Here is a 25,000-nt window from a genome sequence, read left to right on the forward strand (position 1 = left end):
AAGAATTATATTTCACTACTCCTTAAACAGGAAATAAAATAAAGAATTATGTTAATTATGAGCATATTTTAGAATTCTCATGATTAATAAATGTCTAACTATATGTGTAACTTACATACCTTTTGAACTGGTAAGTAATTTGTACTCATATGTGACCTCAATTTATACCAACTTATAATTAAATTGATTATGGCAGTTGACAAATTTAAAGTTAAAATATTTTAAGAAATCATAAAACTAAATTTCTCAGGATAGTTTGATTTTAAAAGTCACTGTATTTTTTAAAAATTTATGCAAAATGGATATTCTTCCATCTCAATACAAAATATAACAGAAAAAAATAAAATAATAGAATAAATGCTAATGGTAACTTTAAAATCTGGGATAATCTGGTGAATGCTTCTTGAACCTATCTGCCAGATAGCAGATCATTTTCAAAAGGGATATTTTATTTTCTCATTCCCATACAGACAGACAAAACAAATATAGTAGTTTGCAAAGATAATACAAAAAACAAATACATAAGGAAGCAGAAGTGATAAGCAACACACAAACTTCATTGCTCTTACTGATTGGTTCAGTTAAAAATAGAAAGAAATTTCATAATCAGATTTCTGTAGTGTGAGTACATAGTATAGTTAAGTATTCTGTAACTTAAAAGTTATACCAAATACTTCATCAGGATTACCAGTGAGCTGTTCTTTTCTAGCTCATCCCTTTCCAGGTCTTCTAAAGTAAACAACTTAAAATGAGAAGATTTTAGAGTCCTAAAATGTAGTTGGTGACTCTGAGTGTACTTGTATAAGGATTTTAAAATCCAACTATTTTAACACTGAAAACAAGAGAAAATACCTAGAAAAACTGTAGATAATTTAAAAAGTAGTACTATTAAAGAGAGCTATGCTTCCAGACAAAAATTCAAGTTAAAACTTGTTCTTCCTGCTTCTGTCCCGCAGCTGTCCATCAAAAGCAGCTTTCTCCCTGCGGTCTATCAAATATTTCCCTCACAAATCAATTTTACACATGATCAGCCCATACCCCTACTGAGCTGAACCTCCCCGTTAATTAAGTGAAGAAATTACCATATATATTATATTAATGCAAACATCATTCAGCTAGTAATTCACGGCTGATCTGGATAATGGAAAGGTTGAACACCCATTAACCCAAGCCAACAAAATGGGTTGGCTGAGAAATTCTAGCAGGTCTCATGTGACTTTTCCCTCTAACTGCAGCTCTGCGGTATCTGCTATTGTAATAATTAAAATCCTCCCGGTAGATCAATACTGGAATCTCTTTATGGGAAGTGCCCTGATGGAAATGTCTCAAGGAAACTGGGGCTGTGGAACTCTGAAAAATTCATTTTTTTTATCTGACAATTATCACCACACTGCAGACTAATTCAACAGTGCACCCCTCTCACTCTGCTTTGAATGCACTGGAGATTGACATCTTTAAAAACCTAACATCTCATTTTAACAAATAAAGGCACTATTTCCACATACAGTTTGGAATTATCAGCAATCATGAAACCACACAAAAAATTAATATACATTAAGCACTTCATCTTCTGATGACTTCCTCTGAGTTTCAGTTATCGCTGCCTTCTCCTCATTTCCTTTCTTTGTATCTTCCTGTATTGATCTCTGCCTTTTCATCTCTTAAAAAAAAAGAGGAAAGACATGTAAAATTATTATAAAGCTTGATATTTGTGTATTGAAATGTGAATTTACATTACCAGATTATATACATATATACTATATATATATGCTATATATATATATACTATATATATACTATATATATATAGTATATATAGATATCTATATATAGTTAAACCATAACATGGAAAAACATTTTAAAAAGTGTTCTACCTGGTCTATTCTCAATATATTGGCTGAAAGACTGAAGTTGAGTTTTTCTGACTGTAGAATCTTTGCTGAACACAACAGGATTTCTAAAACGTTCTGTTGTTTTTTGTAATCGTTCAGTCCGGAGATCTTCTGTGCCACTCTAAACGTAAAACAACACATGGTAAGAGAGTCCTGATCTCATAAACATAAAATTACACATTAGTAAGGCAACTTTTACTGATTTAAGATAACACTGATTTAGAAACTTTTTGCAAGAAAAGGATTTTAAAGCACTTTAAAGAGCTCAACTGCAAGTTCTGTTGCCTGTAATCACAAACTTTGGGACACATGGTTTAACTCTTGATAACTTTGATACGAATGTGTCTTCCACCAGTGATACATATCATTTAAAAGCCATGTTGCCTCCTATTTCCCCCACTATTCTGTGTCATCAGTTTGTACAGCCCCACAGACTTGTATGACAGCAAGAACTAGTTTCTAATTTTATGCCCATTGAGATAAACCACTAATGCTGGATGAAGGCTAAAAGGTAGGATTATAATACTACCCTACTGAACTGCATTTCATCAGCTATAACTTTCCAAAGCCAGATTTGTAAGTAAGCCCTTTACAGCTAAGGAAACTACAATTATCTTTTCCGGAGCTTCCTATGTTAATACTGGTAACAAATTCAAATGGTTCTATCAACAAGAAATATCCCAGAAGACTGAACCACTGCAGTGTGTGGAAGCTGCAGATACCGAGGTGCTGTGTACCAAACAAATATTTCATTTTATACCTAATCTTTTATTATTTTTATTAAGTGTTTTGAAAGTAAATAGGGAAAGGCTAAGATGCATGACTAATAGCTAAGCCTGCTGAATGCTGAAACTGGTTATCAAAAGCTACCAAGACTTTGCCCTTCCTCTGCATTGAGACAATCGGTAATGAGGGAGCCCTCCAATGGCCTATTCTCTAGCCTCAAGGAGGCCTGGGATACAGAATCCTCAGGGGAAGGTAACAGTTTATCCTTTTCCACAAACACAGAATGCCTCATTTATAAATGTGTAAACTGCATTTTATTAAAAAAAATTAAAACCCAAGTCAACGCTGAAAGCTTCAAGAGAACAGATGGACTCTATATGTTCTTTATAAACACCATTTTCAAAATCTTAACTAAAAGGAATCATACAAAGGCAAGCTGTTTAAAGCACACCTTTTGTTGGAATAACTTTAAAGACTACTATATAAGAGTGTTTTGGAAAGCAAAACCAATTATATCTATACAGATAAACCATAATAATGAAAATAACACTATTTTATTTTTTTAAAGTTATCTAATGAATTTATCATTAATATCATGCTTATAATATCCTAGCCATATAGTTATGATAGAAACAGTTTTGGCTTTTATTCTATTTTTTAAAAGAAAAATAGAGTACTACTGTTATAATAACTATCCAATAGTCTAATACTCAAGTCTTTACCAAAATAAACAAACACAGCTAAATTTTTTTAGGCCTGGCAACATGCTAAAATATCAGTGCGATTAGCCAGCAAATCCCATCTTAAGAAACCTTTTTATGACTAGGGACTTCTGCCACTTTACAAATGTATTCCTCTAAACCCACTAATTCAGTTAGCCTTTTCAATCTATTGTATTATTCTTAGGCCAGCTTCATTCTGCATTAAATCCACTGCAGAAAGCTAAATTGAACACAAAAAATCAGACCCGATCCAGGCTTCCTTTTGTTCAAAGATAGAGACCAAAAGTCCTCTGGTGCTGCCACACACTTTCATCACCAATTTATAGAAACTGACAATATAGGGGAAAAGCAATGAAAGTCATTGTTTTGGGACTTCAAAGCATCTCTGTGTCAGGGGAAGGAAATCCTTTCAGTCAGCAGGGCAGTCCCCATAGTCCGCAGGTGGGTGAAAAGTTATACAGGACTGGAAGTGCCCTAAAGCTACAGAAATACTAATCACTGTGAGGAAAGCAGGGAAACATGTGGGTGGGAATAATATAAACAGTCTAATAATAGTCTTATAATGTGGCATTTTTGACTAAAATGTTACACAAGGTAAGATGCATAATGGCACAAAACACATGCAAGTTATCTTAAACATTTATATTCAATCACATTACCATTTTCAGGTGTGATGATTCTTACAAATAACATACATTTAGTTCATCTATATAGGCAGAAGCTTGAGGATTATTGAAAAATGCGCTAGAATTCTCTTAACAGTATTTGTCTTAGCAAAATATACATACATATAGAACTCAAGAATAGTTTCCATATTGCCTCTATTTTTACTTGAAATAGCAATTTAAAGTAGTAGTTTCCCTGAAAAATAGTATATGAATACTGATTACCATATTGATATTTACTTATTGGCTATTTAATACAATTTTTTTAATTAATTAATTTTTTTTTTTTTTTTTTTTTTTAAGACAAGGTCTCGCCCTGTCTCCGCTGCTGGAGTGCAGTGACATGATCACCACTCACTGCAGCCTTGAACTCCTGGGCTCAGGCAATCCTCCCGCCTCAGCCTCCTGAGTAGCTGGGACTACAGTCATGCACCACCATGCCTGGCTAATTGTTTTACTTTTAGTAGCAAAGTCTCAATATGTTGCCCAGGCTGGTCTTGAACTACTGATTCTCCTGCCTTGGCCTCCCAAAGTGCTGGACTTGCAGGCATGAGCCACCACACCTCACCAGTAAAAATTTCTTATACCCTAATCTTAATATTGGTGAAGAATTAGGTAAAAAATTGTTTTTGGAATTACAAACTCCTGGCAGAAACTAGAAGACACAGATACTAAGCCAAATGTTTTAAACAAGTAAGACTTACTTTCATGTCCTGCTCTGAGCTCTCAGTTACAGCTTTCTGGGCAGCACTGGAGGGTGAATTTGCCACCTGTGGCTGAACTTCTAGGAGCTTCTTCAGCTTCAAGTCCACCAACTTACTGTTTTGTTCTGTTAAATATGCAAATACCATGAATAACTGAGTGAGATGCATTTAGATATGTAGGCTGTCAATTTTATGTGAGCTCAGAAAAGTATTACTATATTTTAAAAGAAAGAAGAAAAGGATATTAGTAGATTAGACACACGAAAAATCCTTTACATATATATATTCCCCCACCAAAATCATTCCCCTTAAAGAATACAGTCAACATATCTAAAGAGAACTTAGTTATACTATAGTTAAATAGTAGCTAATGCTTACCTAAAAACCTATGCCTGTATGTGATGTATACATTTATATAAGCACTGTATGTTATACATAATAAAACAAGCTATTATAACAAACTAGATATTTAAAAGAAGAGATACATTTCATTTTGAATATTATTTTGTAGTTTTCTTTTAGTATATCAGATTTATAAATATAATGCCATATTAAAACAAATTCTTAACATTATCTCAGATCATCATCATGTACATACTATTAGAATCCAGTGTTTATATATGTACCTATATAACCAGCATTGAAACAGGGTATATGTTTACAAATACCCTCTACTTAGATAGCAGAAATACAATACAGATTATTACATTTTTGGAATGTATTAATGTACATTAATCTTTCATAATACAATAGTTCAAAATGAGTAGAAACACAACTAATTCTTAAATTAATAAAAGGCAACTCCTCAATAAAATGGTCGCAATAGATATGTCCACCATTTGCTGGATGATATTTTTCATAAAGATTAATAACTTTTCTAATTATAAGACTCTTAATAAATGCTATTGTCATTACTTTCATGCAAATTGGTCAGTTTATATTGCAAGGCTTCTCTTTTAAACAATATCTGATGAACTATGGTCAAATCAAGATAAAGATTAAACAATTTATTATTAAAACCTTATGACTTATATACATATGAAAAAAATTTTCAGGGAAAATAAAGCAAGGATAAAAATCATAATATATTCTAAGAGCTTCCAGATTCTAGTTTGCATTCCTATTTCTTATTGCCACAAAATAAACCATAAATCTGAACTGGGAGGCCTGTCTACTTCCATGCCAACACTTAACTGGCATGCTTGAGAGCCGTAAACAATTTATTAGTTAACTCCAAACAGGAAGGCTGAGATGTGTGTTCTTTTTGGAAAACATTAAATAGGAGGAGAGTTTTTAAAAATGACAAGAGTCAAGCCTGTTAGGATTAAAATTAACCCATCTTTAAAGTATCCCCCAAAGTTGCTACAGCTGAAACTAGAAAATTCTCCCCTTATTTTACCTCAGAAATGGCTATTTTTTCCTGTGTTACTAACCTACTGTAGAATCAGGACATATGCATCACATATTGTTACTGATTTTATACTTTTATACTTCCATAAATTGAGTATTAAAAAATTAAATCCAGTACTTATGGATGTCTTCCTCAGCATTAAAAAGATGTGATTGGTTTCCGATAAAGCCTTTGGTGGTGGTTATGGTGGGAAGGTGAGTAAGCAACAAAAATGTTTAAAAAAAAAAAAAAATCAAACCTAACCAAGTTCTGTAGTATTTTAAACAGAAAGAAGTAAAATGTAGTTCTAATTTTGGGTTAAACATTTAAAAGTTTTCCTTAAATATCAGCATTCTTTTGGACTTGCACAATTATAAGTATACTGACTTCTATTTAGCAATAGTATAATTTAACACCCGGCCATGAAGGAGCTACTGACAAAAGGGCATGAGTTTTCTTGAGTGTTCGTTATAGTCAGGAAAACCCTGGTCACCTGTTTATTGAAATAATAGTAGTATTTCCAACAGGGAAAGAAATGGAGCAGATTAGCATTGCAGGGGCATGCCATGGATAGGAAAAAGTATGCTTGCTCTCACTCCCTTTAGCTTTTTACAGGAAAAGATAAATATTAGAGACTTTGCCTCTCTCCTTTGAGTCTAAAGAAATCACCAAAGACTTTTTATTGCCATAAGAATTCAATTCAACAAGCATTTATGGAACCCCTCAGATATACAAAACTTTGGATTGCTACTTGCTGCTGGCTTATAAAGGCAATGCATTTGGAACATTCACCTATTAAAAACCACCAGCAAGTATCTTTGTATTTTAAATAAGAACTTACAAAGGTCCATTGCCAAAGCAATTTATTGATATAAGACATAAGGTTAATTTAACAGCAGTCTATATAGTTTTCAAAGTGTCTTATTGTAATCAGTTAAGTATATGTAAAATCATTTACTAGAGTAATATTTAAGTAAGGTAAGCAGAAAATCTGCAAAATAATATTACAACTAAGACTATAATTCTAAACTAAATCAGAAAATCTGATCCCATGGTTTAGATTTACATGTGGAATATATACCTTCTGACATCACACCAAAATATTTAAGCTGAGAAGGGAACCAACTATTGAAAGCCTACAGATTATCTCACATAACATAAAATACAATAGTGAATCTTAGTAACAAGAGAACACAAACCACAATTTGCTATTCCAATGTTATTGCTAATTTTAACATCCAACCTAAAACAAAATAACATAAAATTGATGGAAGGTGGACTTTAAGCTAAATGGTTTATGAGGCCATAAGATGTAATAAAACTACAAAATTATTATTATTATTGATGAGATAATAAAAATATAACCATAAAGTTTGCCATGCAGCAGGACACAAAACATTTATAATTTGAAATTACCGGGAGTATCAAGGTCATTTTCTAAGTTAGTAAGTTCATCTCCACCTCCTACAACAAAGCCTTCAGGGATCTCCTCGTTAGTATCTATCTCAATATTATCATTTTCATCTGTAGGAACATGTAGCAATAATGTTAGTATATTATTTATATTTTATATCATTCATCCAAAACACTAAAGAAGAAAAACCAGTATTTTAGTATAGTTATTCAAATTCAGGTCTGACACAGATAAGCAAGTTAAGAAATCAGTTTTAAGTCACTCTTTCACTATTGGATTAACATTTATATTTTACATTCATATGTCAAACATGAATTATCACATCAAAGCAGATGCAAAGGTTTTGACAATTTGCCACACGCTGTCTCTGAATCACTGAGCTCATTGAGTCCCTGTATTTTAAAGTGTAATCTATAAGTAACTCTAACAATGGCACACAAAAATAAAGTTAGTTTGGTGACAAAGTCATCAAATATTTCTAAATTTTACACTTTTATCAGATTATTCGATTTAAATGCATAAATAAGCACACATTCCTCATATATATATTTGTCATTTTCATGAAGGCTTAAATACTTTTATGCTATTAATGAAATATTATCATAAAAACATTATGGATAGATTAAGAGTGAGACTAGCATATACAATGCCTTTATACAATGGAAAATTCAAAAACAACTAAGACAATAAATCTTGGTAGAGCAAAATCTGGGAAAAATTATCAACCAAAATTAAATATACGGGAATGAGAAAGTCTTACATAATTTTTTATATCCCTAGTAAAATGTTTTGGGTCATAATTAATTAATGGAGTCAATTTTTGACATTAAGGATTTTTAGTAGATATTTTTTCCTCTCCAAATCCTAGTGATAAAATTGTTACAGTAATTTTGAATTCTATACATTTGAAAAGGCACAGCAGCAATTTTAGTTGCATATTAGAGGTTTAACTTTAATTTCTATCCAACAGACAGGGAATGTACCTTTTGGAGAAATAGCTCTGTAGCCCTGGGATTTGAAGAATACCCCTACTACCCTGCAACTCATTTTTTTTCAATTGGGCAACTTTTATTAGTAGTGAGGTATTCCGAAGATTTTTTTCCAATTGATAATTCTACAGTTTGGCTTAATCCCTCAACATTTGTCCCTTTCTGAAAAAGTACATCCTTAGGCTTGATTTTTGGCTTCCTAAGTAAATGCTTACTATGAGTATTAATATTAATAACAATAGTTTACATTTATTGAAGACTTCCCAACTACTATGTAAACCATTTGGAAGAAGAAAACAATAAAGAAAAAAGATTGACTGGGTGCGGTGGCTCACGCCTGTAATACCAGCACTTTGGGAGGCTAAGGCAGGTGGATCACAAGGTCAGGAGTTCAAGACCACCCTGGCCAACATGGTGAAACCCCATCACCACTGAAAATAAAAAAATTAGCCGGGTGTGGTGGTGTGCGCCTGTAGTCCCAGCTACGAGGCTGAGGCAGGAGAATGGCTTAAAACCAGAAGGTGGAGATTGCAGTGAGCCAAGATCGCGCCACTGCACTCCAGCCTGGGTGAAAGAGCAAAACTCAGTCTCAAAAAAAAAAAAAAAAAAAGAAAAAAGAAAAAAGATTGAGAAATGCACCCCCCACACCAGGGGGGCGAAAAAGCATAGAGATAAAAACATTGTTAAATGCTTTCAGAGAACTAGCTAAGGTATTATACATGGCTTCATTATTTAAGCACAATCACCTGTAAGATCTTTTCTAATCAACTATGCTCAGCTTATCAACTATTTGACTCATTTCACAGAAGTGGGCATCTTCAATTTCACTATCCTCAAAATTTGTAGTTTAGCAAATAAGCTAACAAATATTTCCTGTGTGTCAAAAAGGTGTTCAGAATACTTCCTCAGCATTATTCTATGTCAGAGATAGCTTCTATTAATAGTTTTTAGGGATCTAATGCAGTACTTTTTTGCTGCCAATAAGCCTCCACTGATGATTACTGAATATAATTAATCTAGAGGGAGAGTATAGAATTCAATATTCTTTCATTTATTCTAGAAACTTCTACTGTGTACTGTATACACAATATGAAAAACACTGTGCTAGATGTTGAGGAGATACCAAGTTGTATGAGACATTTATTCTGCCTTAAAGGCATATTCAAGGGACTATAATACCATGTATGGTGGGGGTTACTGGATAAAAATAAGGTACAGAGCAAATTCAAAAGATAAAGAGATTATTCTTTGCCAATGACACCAGGAATTCTTTATTGGAAACGCTAACCTTTAAATTAGGTCTTGAGAAATGTATAGAATTTCAAGAGGTACAATTGAGGGGAGGGCTTTACAGGCATGAAAGGAGGAACGGGTAGGTTATGTTCAGAGAATGGTGTAAAGTCCTATTTGGCTCAAGCATACTTAAAGAGAAATAACAGAAGGTAAGACTTGAAAGGCAAAACTATAGAGAGCCTACAGAGAGTCTTGAAGGACAGAATGGGAAGTTTAACTTTTACTTGGTAGGAATGCAGAGATACTGGTGGTCAACATGATCAGTACTGTGCTTTAGAAGATTAATTTAACAGCAATCTCCATAAGCAGTTTTCAACCGAAGTACCTTATTGTCATCAGTTGTGAAGTAGGTATAACTTATTAGTAGTAATATAAGTACTGAAGCTTATGTCTTTTATAAGTTAGAGCAGCATCAATTATTATTTCTATAATATCACTCTTGCTCACATTCTCATATGCCTTCTTATGTGAAAGCAAAAGTGGTCTAGGGACTGTGCATAAGACAGCCCTATGCACGTGACACCATCTGTCATGCAAAATTGCTGACCTAAATGTTGGACTGGAGAACAGAAAGGCTGGAGTCAATAAATGCAGGTTGGAGACTGTTATAACCCCCAGGCAAGCACTATGGAGAGCCTAACCTAGGATGAAAGAATTGGGAGTAGGTATGATGTAACTTGGAAATCAACTGGATGTTGGGCTGTGGGAGAAGGGATACTGAGGAGAGTAAGGGTGAGGCCACCATCACAATCAACTCTCCAGCCTGAGTAAACAGAATGATGGCATTGCCATGAAAAAAAATAGGTAAGTCTGGAAATGTGGTTGTATATGGGTTCTTTCAGATTCCAGGGATACCCAGGAAATGGCACCTACTTTCTTTACCCACTTATACAGTGCTAGGTTCCTGTATGATATTAAACAGGTGCCATTTACACTACCACTCCCCAGTAATGCTGAGTGGGTTAACTCAATGTTCATATAGGTACTGCTAACCTTAGATAAAAGGATTACTATTTGGGATGGCAAGAGTAAAAAGTCATCTATACAGCTCAGGTCTTCTTAAGAATGGGTTTCTACTTTCTTTTGATTCATTGACTTCAGTTTTACAATCAACTTCGAATTCTTCTGAACAGTTAATGTTACATATTTCCTAATACCTGTAAGAAATGCTCTAACTGTATTCTTACAGAACTTAAGTGCATGTGCATGTGTGTGTTTAAAGATATACATAAATGTATAAATATAATATATCTTTATGGTTAAACACTGAAAACCCAGTAGGTGAACAAGGCAGAAAGTAAACTAGAGATCCATTATACAACAGAAGCTGGTTTGCAAGTATGCTATGTACTGTGTGTGCAGGAAAAGGTAAAAGGAGATTAGATATGCACTGAATGTAAAAATGCATTCCAGTTGACACTGCACAGCACTATAAGTAAAATAGATATCCCAACCGTGTGGTCAATAAGGCCAGTCTTATACTTTTTATTTATAGATAAATTGAATGAAACCAAGATATCTGGTGACAGTTAAAAAAGAGAGAGAGAGAGAATATCTGCATTTTTTAAACAGAAAGTGAAATTATCATTAAAAACATACTTAAAAATTCCAAAAAAATTTCTCACTTATGATTTTTAAAATTCTCAACAAAGGTCCCCATAAAATTCATTATTTTTGAAGTTATTCTACAGAAATCAAACAAAAGATGGGAAACACAATACAGATATTATGTTATTAATAGAAGCTAAAAATAAAAATTATTGAAGACCTAAGATATTATTTCAGCTCAACAAATTTATTTTCCATAACTGAAATAATAAGGATCATGCAGACATTCTCATGGGCAAAATTTAAAAAAATTTCTTCATTCATCCAAAATGCAAAACAAAATATACTACTTTGTCTACATAAAAAGGAGGCAAAGGCCGGGCGCAGTGGCTCACGCCTGTAATCCCAGCATTTTGGGAGGCTAAGGCAGACGGATCACCTGAGGTCAGGAATTCCAGACCAGCCTGGCCAACATGGTGAAACCCCGTATCCACTAAAAATACAAAAATTAGCCGGGCATGGTGGCCGGGTGCCTGTAATTCCAGCTACTCGGGAGGCTGAAGCAGGAGAACTGCTAGAACCCGGGAGACGGAGGTTGCAGTGAGCTGAGATAGCGCCACTGCACTCCAGCTTGGGCAACAGAGCGAGACTCTGTCTCAAAAAATAAAAAGAGGCAAAAATGTCAGTTTAAAGTTAAGCAAATCTAATCTAATCTAACTAAACCAAAGTGATAAGCTATGGAATAAATAATAACAAAATATGTATCATATATAATATACTTTATAATATATAATACATGTGCTATATGACATGATATGTAATATCATCTTAAAACAAGGTAGTCACCTTCCTTGCAAATGTATCCATAGACCATTAACAAAAATTTAATACGTATTTGGCCAAAATAAAACATTAATAAATTCCCAAAGCAGAAATTTAGGCCCTATTCCCTGACCACAATACTACATAACTAAAACCAAAAATACTAAACTTTATCAACATCTGTACCTTGTCAGGAAAGATTCATACAACCCACATCATTTGTTACATAGAATGAGGAATTTAAAATGAGGCCATCGCATGTCTACAATTACAAAATGATGCAAAAATGAAAAAAACATGTGTAATACACTACCTGATTTTCTCATAAGCCCCACAAGTATGTCAAACAGAGGGTAAGTGAAAGCTAGGCTATGGCTGCTAGGAGAGGTGTGATTCTGTTATTTACACAAGAATTAGGCTATTTCTGGTTGCAATAGGATATAGGTCTCTTGATTGCCTGAATATACAGTTACAGGTGACCTAAAATACCTTGTATGTATTTTCTGTGGACACCATGAAGCTGAAGACACCTCACCTCAAATTTAGTAAGTTTCCTTTTCTCACCAAGGCTGGTTGCTGCTTGAGAACAGAAAAAGTAGGCTTTCGCAGGTGAGTTCAGGCAGTGGGTATGAGTAATGATAATGTTCAATACATTCCCCAGGCTGTGCATCCACCTTGTTATGTCAGCTCTTCACTACCCTCTTTTATCACTCTGGACTACTGCTTCAAAAATCTTCCTACCCTAGTTCTCCATCTAGGCTGGTCTCAAGTTATTTCTCTCTCTTCCTTTCACACTACTCCTTAGCAAAACTTTTTTCAGACCTGAGGATTCCTACTAGACCCTAGGAGAGTGGACACTAATTTGTTAATTCCTTCCCCTGACTTAACAACCTCATCAGGGTCATTTTTACTTAGAAATTAGACTCTTGTGAACTCAAGTGAATTTTGAATTTGCTATGCAAGGGTGAGCAAACTACAGGCCAGGGGCAACATCCAGCCTACTGTCTTTTGAAGGTAAATAACAACCAGGCTCATTCATTCACATATTGTTCAAGACTGCAAAGGGAAGTTCAGGCTACCAAGGGCAGAACTGAGTAGCTGGGACAGACAGCACATGGCTTACAAAACCTACAGTGCTCTGGCCCTTTCCAGGATGTCTGCCAAATCCTGGCAAAGCACAATGGCTGGTACTGTTTGATAAATAAATGTATACGAATCCTTGAATTTCAAGAGGAATTTTACCTTCCTCCTTGTCCTAAAGTTTTCTCCACAACTCTCACTCTCAATAGCTAGGGCTTAGACCTTGAGGCCAGAGGAGACCTAGTCTATTCCGTATCCCTTTATGAAGACAGGCCAAGACCCACCACCGAGGACAGGAAATAGGCCTGCATCATTTGTCTTAGGTCAACCTTAGTTCTCACAAACAGACTACCATTTGGTATGTAGCTGCTTCCAACATCCAAGGTATGCTGTGTCCTATGGGAAAAATAGACCCTGGTCACTTTGGTCTCCTTCAGGAATAAGAAACCTGACTCCTCAGGAGGTTCTCATAAGTCATTTGTCAAACCCTGCCCCTTCTTCATTTCACCTGGCTTTCCTTGTTCTAGTCTCCATTTCCTTGCCAACTCTATAGATCCAGTCCTCACTTGTCCTTTGTTTACTTTATTTACTTTGACTGTTGAATGATGGCAAATTCAGATCTTTACTGTCCCTCATTACCAGGCAGCAACCACACTTTGGGTTGTAACACTGACAGTCTCCTTGCCTAGTCTAGTCCTGGCTTAGCCTCAAGTGTAGTTGGATTATAAAGATAGGACCAACTGTATAGCTGACACATCCCATATCATTAATAGGATTTTTAATTCTTAGCCTTCCCAGCACTTACAAGTCATTTAGCATTGTTATCTGCTCACTACTGGGAAAAACAGAAAATAGATACCAACTGCCCCTTCATCCTATTATTATTTGTTCTCCTACATGGCTTTATGATGCCACAGGAAGGTGGCATTAATAGCTTCAGGAAGCCTATCTGGAGCATAAGAATATGGTGTTTTTCTATGACTCAAAGATATAAGGAGGCAAAGATTTATTAAGATTTACTTAGAATATCTGGAAGATTTTTATGATAAAAGAAGCATCTAATTATTAATGATAAATGACAGCAAATTGTCATAGTATTACACAAATGTAGCTGTGCATAATTACTGATCTTACTATAAAGCTGTAGTAGAGAATGTAGAAATTGCAATAAAAATCCTGCATGATAGCTGCATGATAGGAGTCGAAAAGGGAAGACGAAGAATTCTTTTTTTTTTTTTTTTGAGACAGCATCTCACTCTGTCACCCAGGCTGGAGGACAGTGGCATGATCAAGCTCACTGCAGCCTCAACTTCCTGAACTCAAGTGATCCTCCCGATTCAGCCTCCTGAGTAGGTGGGACTGCAGGTGTGTGCCACCATGTCTGGTTAATTAAAAAAAATTTTTTTTTAGTGGGCGTGAGTTGGTTGAAGGCAATGATTTAAAAAAAAAAAAAGACACGTGAAAAAAAATTAAAAATATATATATATATATATTTTTTTGGTAGCAATAGGGTCCTGTGATGTTGCCCAGGCTGATCTCGAACTCCTGGGTTCAAGTGATCCTCCCACCTTGGCCTCCCAGAGTGTTGGGATTACAGGCGTGAGGCACTGTACCTGGCAAGATGGGTTTAACTAAGATACAGACATTCTGAGAAGACCAGAGGGACAGATACACAGCTGTGTGGGGAAGAAGCTTTCAAATTTATGAGATGGAAGATTAGATGTTATAAGCATTAGAATTTTCTACAGTAAGCTTTTAATATAAGGAAACAATAAGAAATAACAGCAATAAGTTTCAGTTTACTTTGAGGAAACTTATCATTGACCTAGAAATAGCTTACCTTTGTTTTGGCCCTCTTAGGCAGGGGTCCTCAAACCCAGGGCCATGGACCAGTACTAGTCTGTGGCCTATTAAGAACCTGGCCTAACAGGGCGAGCGAGCATTACCTCCTGAGTTCGGCCTCCTGTCAGATCAGCAGCAGCATTAGATTCTCACAGGAGCACGAACCCTATTGTGAACTGCACATGTGAGGGATCTAGGTTACATGCTCCTTATGAGAATCTAACTAATGCCTGATGATCTGAGGTGAAACAGTTTTGTCCTGAAACTATCCCTCCTTACCCTCCTGGTCCGTGGAAAAACTGTCTTCCATAAAACCAGTTCCTGGTGCCAAAAACGTTGGGGATGGCTGCTCTAAGGTCTTATTCGAGTCTTCACTTGCCTACTCTTCAGAGTGATCTTTGCATTCTAAGATTAACTCAGGGCAAGTATCTGGCATGTTTTGGTAGATAAGTAGGTTATATACCTTTGAAATAAGAAGCTCACAAGCCTTGTGAATATACTCCTCTTAAAAATGTAAAATGTTCCAAAGATGTCCAAATTGAGCATCTCTGAAGTTAAAATTACAATTCTCTTTAATTATATATATATATAGCCCTTGTCCCAACATCAAGCTTAGATTAATCTCTGCAGATATTGAAGAAGACCCTCTCAGAGTGAGGAGACTAAGAAGAAACTGAGATGGGACTTATATAAACTTCTCACATCTCAGGCTATAATGCCAGAATATTGTTAAAGTTACTTTCTAAAGATCTTGTTTTAAGTGAAAATCTTTCATGACAAAACTCATCACTAATTGTGCTGATTTAGATGTTAGGGATTCAATTACATTTTACATACTCCTAATACGATTATGGGAGTATCACAAACCAAGGTATGAGTTTTTTACAAAAGCATATTCTAAGAGAGTACTTCTTGAGTATTTTTAAATGAAGCCAAAAAGTTGATGTGGAAAACAGCAACAGTTATCTTCTAATTTACTATGCTTCCTTTAGGTGTTTTGCAACATATCAATAGGTTAGAAGCTTTATATTTTTGAAGCAACATTTTGAAGTAAGAATAAAAAGTCCCAAAAGGTCCACTGTGGATTTCTGGGTTGTCTGTAGAATGATACAAGATTCTTTAACTCACCTCCAGATGCCTTTGACCTTTCTTTCAACTTTTCTGCAGCCATTTCACCATAGCTGGGAAGTTCTGACATCTTCACTCCAGATCGAGCTTCTGCTATTAGCTGACGAGCTCTCTCTCTCAGCTGCCGACGTCGCTCTTCATCTTGCTGCTAAGATATATTGAACAGTTGCCAACTCAGTAATTGACAGAAATGCAATTTCATTTTCAATCTGATCATCATGATAGTAACTGGTTTACAGCATGGTGCTTGGCCCACATTATAAATAGGATGCTCTATATCAGTTGGATGTCACACCATTTTTAAAAGACATCTTAGAATCAGATTTTTAAAAACATTTACAAATTATTGTATTAGAATGTCCATTAAAAATACAAGTTAAAGAATGTTTGGTAATACATATTACTGAGAAAATATCAGAAATTATTATTAATAAAAGAATCCAGCTTACAGAAAAAAGTCACAATACTGAGAACAGAATTTTAATTCATGTTTTTTAAGAATATAATTTAACTTGCTATTTTTGAATAAAGGCACAGAGCAGTGGCTAAAAGACGTCTCTGATAGCAGAAAATGCTGGTATACTATGCTGATCAAATACTATATAGGAAATGGCATATTTAGGGGGCTAGAGTAACAGTAGGGATAGTTTATCAGTACATAATTTGATTTAAAAACTATCAACAAGAATAATCCCATAGTGATGTGAAATTCTTTTTGGTAACTCCCCCTCCTCTCCCCAAATGTATACTGAGAAGAAAAATTAAAATCTAATGTGGTTTCTGGTATTTAAAATAGCAAGACAAATAAGAGAGTTGTTGACTACTAAAAAAAGGATTATTTGCTGGGCACGGTGGCTCACACCTGTAATCCCAGCACTTTGGGAGGCCAAAGCGGATGGATCACAAGGTCAAGAGATTGAGACCATCCTGGCCAACATGGTGAAACCTCGTCTCTACTAAAAATGCAAAAGAATTAGCTGGGCATGGTGGCACGTGCCTGTAGTCCCAGCTACTCGGGAAGCTGAGGCAGGAGAATCACTTGAACCCAGGAGGCGGAGGTTGCAGTGAGCTGAGATCACGCCACTGCACTCCAGCCTGGCGACAGAGCAACACTCTGTCTCACAAAAAAAAAAAAAAAAAAAAAGGATTATTAATATTATGAATCGCAAATAATCAATGTGAAACTGCTTTGTAAATTGAAAAGCATATAAAATATGGCATTATTATGATAAAACAAAGACTGAAATAATCTGGCCCCAACATATCTTTGCAGGGTTATCTCCCCTTAACATCTCCGAACCTCCATAAATCTTCACATCTATTCATACAGAATTGTTTGTATCATGTAGCTTCATGTACTTGTGGCTCTGAGTGTGTCATTTCTTTTTCTTGGAATGAGCTTCTCTCACCTTATTTAATTTCTACTCATTCTTCCAGATTCAGTTTAAATCCACCAAACCTCCCCTGACTATCCCCCCCAACCACTTCCCTATGAAATAAAGTAATCCTTCCTCTATGTTACTTCAGTACTTTATGTGTGTCTACGTGTATATGTTATTTTTTTAAACAATACTTGTCAATTTACATTATAACTTTGTAGGGATGCCTCCTTCACATTAGAGTTGAACTATAGCTGATTTACCTTTGTATCTCTGGTCTTTAGCACATAATTTGTGCTAGGTGCTGTAACCATTTCAAGCAGGAGAATATACTATATACTATTTATACTCTCAAAAAACTTACATAGAGAAAGAGAAAGTAACAATGTTAAGGCAGTATGATCAAAATAACATAAGGGTTCAGAAAAAAGAGAACATTTTTGGCTGAGGGGCAAACAGAATGCATCATACCATCATGGATTTCAAGTTGGGTCTGAAGAATGAGTAGGATTTGGAATGGGTAGAGATCGAAGTTGGTGGTTAGGTAGGTCAGTGCAAGAGAGACAAGGAGGTAGGAACAGTACAAAAACATAGAGACAACAAAGTATACGGGGAAATATAACCTAGTTTTCCTGAACATAGGGCAAAAACAGTGACAGACAAGGCAAGAAAAATAAATTTGAGGAGATACTTTAAAGGCCCTGTCCAACAGGGAGAGGTGCTTTAATTTTATTCTAAAGACAGCAGGACCACTGCCGGGCTTTGTTTTTATGCATATGTCTTCTTTTTTTTTTTAAGTCTAGGGGAATCATCAATTAGAGGTGTATTTGAGAAAGATTAATCAGGCAATGGTGCATAAAATAGACTGACATAGAAGGATGGCAATGGACTACTTAGGAGGCTCTTATAAGAGTCCAAGGAAACTGTAGTGAGATACAAAACTAAGACGGTGGCAATGGGAATAGAAAGAGAAAACTGTAATATATTAGAATTAGAGGCACCAATTCTTGGTAACATAATAGATGCAGAGGGAGGGAAAAAAAACTCAGAAATTTTAAACTTAGGCAACTAGTAGAACTGTGATGCTCATAATAGAAATAGAAAAACTAAAAGGAACTATAAGAAGGGAGGGAGAGAAAGTCTGTGCTAAGACATACTGGGTTTGAAAAGCTGGCAGGACATCTGAGTGGATGTTAGTAGGTAGTTGAGAAATAAAATGGATACTAGGATGTGAGGTCAGACTATGACTAGAGAGCTGATGAGTTATAGGAATCCATGAAAGCATTTGAAGAGGTACCCTAGAGAAAAAGGAGGGACACTGACTAAAACATGTAAAACATCTATCTACACGTACATAAGAGGAAAAGAGGACACAGAAAGGAGAAAATTAGAACACTGAAGTATCCAGAAAATCAAAGTAGAAGAGGCTTTCAAGAAAAAGGAGTATCAATTGCAGCCAAGTTAGAGGTTAATGAGTCTGAAAATTTTAAAAGGGCAATGAAACTTGGTGAGACATTGATGTATTTTAAACCACATTAAATAGTCTGTTGCCTTAAAAAACAAAACAAAACTTGGTGACATATCATTAGGGACAAGGGTAGAAACCAATGGGTAGATCTCAAGCCCAGGCAATTTTTTTTTCACAAATTTCTTGAGAAATCAAGTAAGCCATCAAAATTAATGGGGGTAGGTTAATGTGGATGTCCAACGGAGCCAGGGACGAGCTTGAAGCTCCCAGTAGAGAACCAATTAGAAGAACCCAGTAGAGAGACAATTTCACTTTCAAAAACAAAAATGACTGCAATGAATTGAATCAATGAGGTCACACACTGAATCAAGGAAAATTCGAGTCCAATATGATATTCAAAACATAGAAGGATATAAAACTCATTTGTTACCATTTAAGGCAGCTTTTGAAATAACTCCTAAAAAGTAGTAATTAAAGGAAAAGAATAAATTATTTTGTATTTCCAGTGGGAAATGAATTTTGGAGTAACAAAATATTCTCAGTCAATAACAGAAAGCTCTACTATATATGTGTGTGTGTGTGTGTGTGTGTGTGTATATACATACAGTAAACCCATCCAGGCTGGAATGCAGTGGTGCAATCACAGCTCACCGCAGCCTTGACCTCCCAGGCTCAAGCGATCCTCCCACCTCAGCCTCCTGAGTAGCTGGAACTACAGGCATGGTAGCTGTAGTTTAAAAAAAATTTTTTTTTCTTTTTAATTTTTGTAGAGACAGGGTCTCCCTGTGTTGCCCATGTTGGTCTCAAACTCCTAGGCTCAAGTCATCCTCCCACTGGGATTACAGGTTTGAGCCACCATGCCTGGCCTAGCTCTACTTTATAAAATATCATTTAATAATGCCCCTAAAAGGTAGAATTATAAAAAAAAATCACTTTGCAAATCATAATGAATGATTCTGGCAAGGATCATCAACTGTTATTAAAGCTCTTAGGTAAATGTCCGATGGGGAACCAGATAGTCATGCTGCAGCCAACTGTATTTTCCAAAGATGGCCACAACAGTTATCGCTCATCCCACATGCTCTTCTGCAATGTGACTTTGCCATTCCCTCAATAAGAGGAAGAGTTTAATTCTTCTGAGCCAGCTTTAGTGACTTGTATGTAAGAAATAGAATGCAGAAGTGTTGCAGGTGATTTCCAAGGCTAGGTCAGAAAAGGCCATACCCTTTCTGCCTAAGCTGTCTTGAAATTCTTATATTCTGTCCTCTTTCTGGGAACCCAGCAGTCATATAGCGAGAGGACTAAGTTAGATGTAGGTGCTTCAGTTGACCATTCTAGCCAAATTCAGCCTTCAGTCATTCTGGCATAGGTTCCAAGACATGTGAATGAAGAAGGCTTTAGATGACCTCAGACTCTCGCCATTTTGAGCCACCCCCAACTGTTAAAAGTCTTCCTAGCTGATGTCTCAGACAATGTGGAACAGAGACAAAGCATGCCCACTGTGCCCTGTCTGAACTCCTGACCTACAGAATTTGTAGAGCATAATAGCAAGACATTTTTTTTTACGTCACTAAGTTTGGGGTGGCCTCTTACACAGCAATAATAACTGGAACATATGCTTAAGTAACACCACACAGACTACTTTTAGTTGCAAGGGGAAAACCTTATTTGTAAAACGAGAGATAAGAACTAGATCAGAGATTAGGGACCACGAATCTAGCATCATCAATGTTGGGTCAATCATATGCTATATGTTTTTTGATATGAAGCACATGAACTGCACACCACCTATAATATTCTACCAAAAATATTTAAAGTGAATCCACTCAACCTTTAGATATAATTTCATGTTTATCATAAGCACAGGGGATAGAGAAGCACGATAAATGACACAGCAAGAAAACAACTAAATAGATCCAGAAGGTAGGATATCCTAGACAACTGACCTGGTCATTTTAATAAGTCAGAGTTAAGAAAACATATGCATAGAAAGAGATTTGGAAGGGTATACGCAAAGTTGTCATGGTGAAGATTTCTGGGTATCAAAATTTGACATTTTTATTTTCTTTTGACTCATTTTCTAATTTTCTATAATACACATGTACTACTCTTATAATCAACATTATTTTAAAAAACAATCTCGACTAGTCATGATGGCACACACCTATAATCCCTGCTACTCAGGAGGACTGCTTGGGTCCAGGAGTTCAAGACCAGCCTGAGCAACTGGGCTACATAGCAAGACCCTGCCTCAAAAAAGCAAAGCAATGTGATGGTATGCTTCCTGAAGTGTATATTGTGGTAGGGGCAAAAGAAGAGAGGTCTAACATTCAAGTGAAATTTTATTAGTATCTGGAGACACAAGCTTATTCATAGGTGAGGAATAGTATGCAATAGGCATAGTGAGAGTGAAGATGCAAGAAAATCATAAAAAAATCCTGTTTACTATCAGTATTTCTTTTTTTCTTTTTTAAATTTGAGACAGGATCTCACTCTGTTACCTGGGCTGGAGTGCAATGGTGCAATCATAGCTAACCGCAACCGTGACCTCCCCAGGCTCAGGTGATTCTCCTACCTCAGCCCTGCCACCACCCCGAGTAGCTGGGACCACAGGTGTGTGCCACCATGCCTGGCTAATTTTTGTAATTTTGGAGAGATGGGGTTTCGTCATGTTGCCCAGGCTGGTCTCAAACTCATGGGCTCCAGTGATCCACGCACCTTGGCCTCCCAAAGTGTAGGGATTACAGGCATGAGCCACCACATCTGGACCACTATCAGTGTTTCTAAACTTAAAAAATATACTAGGAATAAAAGAAATTACAGGATTGATAATGGTGAGTTTGATGATGGCTGCTGCTATCTCCTGAGCATTTATGTGCTATGTGCTTTATGTGCATAATATTTAATTTTCACATCTTTATTTTTACCAGTAAGAATACTTAAGTTTAGAGTCACAACATTCCACAGCTAGACCTGATGTCACAGCCAGGTGTTCAGCTCAGGTCTGTTTCACTCCAGAGCCCTTGCTCTTAACCACTAAACTATATGATTCCCAAAGTATCAAATTATATGATCAAATGAGGAAAATGGAACTTTTACTAAACTTTCATCTTCCAAACTTATGAAAAGTTAAGAGTACTAACAAAAACCATTATTTAATATGCCTCAGGCAACTAAGTTTAAGTGTATTTCACTGAGTGAATAATAACTTCTTACATAGCTGGAATTTGGTGATTCAAACTAAAATGAAGGGTCATTTTTACTGAGTTAAGATGAAATAAATGATTCTAGTTTTCTGAATATGAAATGGCAACCTAATTTTTTTCTCGCAAGCTATCACCTCCTCTACCCCCCATAATACTCCCATCTGCAAATTTTTCTGAGAGCTTACCAAGAGTGCAATTTAAAGTAGTCAATCCTTAATAAAACCAACTCTAAATACTAATTAGGAACACTTTATCAATTTCCATGTAAATTGTTTGTTTGTACTTATTTACTCATCATTGTTCTCTACACAATAGAAAAAAATGCAAATGAACAAATCAGAATGTAGCCCTAATGGGACTTTCTGTTTATAACCATTAGCCCAGAGGTGTGCTGTAATTCAATTCTCAAGTAGCAAGATTTAGCCTCATTAACAGACTGCAAGGGCAGGTTACAACTCATAAAACCCTACAGTAAACAAAGTTTATGGACACAGCACAAAATCTTGAGCCTGATTGACAGAATTCTAGTTCCCTATCAGATTGCCTTAATTTACTTTTCTACTAATGTCCTAACACCACAGAGACAATTTTGCTTGGGCCTGAAGCTCTCCAGTGGGATGGCATATCTGTGTTGTTTGTTTTCTCACCCTTTAACTTCCCTTAAGACAAAAAACCAACTGAGAAAATAAAAGTTAATTGTTAAGGTCATGAAGGAAAAGCTTGTAATTATAGTAATTGATTATGCCACCAATTTTAGTTTGATAGCACGAATTTTCAGTTTATTAGTCTCCAGGTTCATCATAAGTAAAACCAGTTCATTTTAATTTTTATATGTAGGCTCCATTAAAAGATTTTTTTGCAATAATATTGAAAGAATAGATAGCAATAAAATCTATGCATTTTTTCTTTTTTACTCAAAATAGCCACACTGTTTATGTCTAAGGATAAAATGACTAGAGAGTAGGGACAATGATTATCTTATTATTTCTGTATAGCGTTCAGCACAAACTGCTCAAATACGTTCATAATATTTCTGACAATGAGTTTGCCTAAACCTAAGAAATGTGTTTTTGGTATCTGCTTTGACCATTCCTCTTTCAAAAAAAGACAGTGGCTCATAGCTGTAAGTAAATCATGTTTACCATGTGTGCTGGGAAAAAAAATCTTTTCACTGGGTTGCAGAGGTAAGGCAACTTAGAAAACTGCTGTTACTTAAAAGATAAGTATACTTCAAAAATCCAATACATAGGAAACCCCTATGTCTTTCATTTACTTATGTAGTCTAGATAGACTTAAATAAATTGAAGTAGTTAGACTTCCTGTTTCTGAGAATGGGTCTGATGACATTCACCTTTTCCTATATGGTATTATTTAGAGTTAGACTGAGTTATAAAGGATAGTCTTGCTTTTGTAAGATAGATGTGTACTCTTTGGAGGGTTTGATAGAAGCCGTAGTTTTGGGAGGTCTCCCTCCCTATGACTATCTTTTTACAATTTGTAACAAATTTTTGAGTAAATACTAGTTCTGTGCCCTGTGTGCTCACACATGTATATGTGTTGTCTCATTTACTCCTTACAACTCTGAGATAGCTGCTATCATTCCAATTTGACAAAAACTGAATCTCACTTAAATATACCGCCCAAGGTCATATATCTTGTAAATGGCATAGTAAGAATTAAAATCAGTGTCTGTTTGATATCAAAGCACTGGCTCTATTACATAACTGCTATTCAGAGCATTTTCTGAGGCCCTACAGTGATTACGATTTTTTAAAGTCCCAGTTCTTTATGTATACTTGGGCTACACAAATCAGTTTACATTTCCCTTTGTGTCAATGAATACAGAGAGATGATGAGCAACTAATTTGTTTACATTCACTTAAAACTTACATTCCCAGCAACTAATTTGTTTACATTCACTTAAAACTTACGTTCCCAACCTTAAATTATAAGCCTTTAGAAAAGTGATAAATGTATTTAAGCTTTGCTTTTCTCTTTGCTAACATCTTCAGGATAAGGCAAAAGTCCTGTTACGGTGCAAAAAGAGCCCTGTTTCAATCCAACGGATTTGAAATATTCAAATAAAGATGGATCAGAACTAACCACTTTGGACACAAACTTAAATAATATTTAGCCCTTTCACAGCATGTCTTCAAGTTACTATTTTCCTTATCATTCTGAAATGGTCTACAATCTGCCATAGATAGATGCACTAGTAAAACTTGACAATTTAAGGACAAACTCTTCAAGAATAAGTAATGTAATTCCTTGTTTCCTTTCCATAAAAATGTATTGGTATGCAATTTTTATATTTCACAGTTCACCGACATCTAGGCAAGCTTTCTTCCACTGCTTCAATGGTGCTACTTTTAATTTTATCCTCCTTAGTCGTAGTAATTAAAGTGATCAGCAGTGGCATCCCAGCGGCTTTGACACAGCTACAACCCCCTAGCAGACTTTTGCTTTTGAGGGGAAGGGGAAGAAAAAGACTGGAGTTTCATTTCACAGAGAACAAGAAAATCAAGCTTCTCCAATCCCCAACTTTATTCAATTGTTCTTTCAGCAGCCTTTGGATCTTAAGAATCAAATAAAAATGGCTGCCATGGGGGGTCCTTTTTATACTTGCCGCACATGTCACCAACTGACATTACTTTAGCCAAAAAATGATGCCATGGATTTGTGAAGGTGAATTAGAACACGAGAAACTGTCAGTGTAGCTGCTGACGTCATTA

At 35.7% G+C, this 25,000-nt stretch overlaps 1 protein-coding gene across 34 annotated transcripts in view; it reads right to left on the bottom strand.

Annotated features, from left to right (window-relative positions):
- EHBP1 (EH domain binding protein 1) overlaps positions 1-25,000 on the bottom strand; it is a 369,744-nt gene that overhangs the window by 50,218 nt on the left and 294,526 nt on the right. For 13 of the 34 annotated variants that reach the window (XM_055108336.2, XM_055108346.2, XM_055108338.2 and 10 more), the window contains 4 exons: positions 16,216-16,363; positions 4,710-4,834; positions 1,875-2,013; positions 1,554-1,660 (listed from right to left, as the gene is read on the bottom strand). In XM_055108336.2, coding sequence (XP_054964311.1) covers positions 1,554-1,660; positions 1,875-2,013; positions 4,710-4,834; positions 16,216-16,363 — 519 coding nt within the window. Of the gene's footprint in view, positions 1-1,553; positions 1,661-1,874; positions 2,014-4,709; positions 4,835-7,515; positions 7,624-16,215; positions 16,364-25,000 lie in introns of all 34 variants that reach the window. The other 21 variants (XM_055108331.2, XM_055108329.2, XM_034953237.4 and 18 more) reach the window with 3 other exon arrangements.

This window comes from Pan paniscus, chromosome 12, assembly GCF_029289425.2.
Source record: "Pan paniscus chromosome 12, NHGRI_mPanPan1-v2.0_pri, whole genome shotgun sequence".
Lineage (NCBI taxonomy): Eukaryota > Metazoa > Chordata > Mammalia > Primates > Hominidae > Pan > Pan paniscus.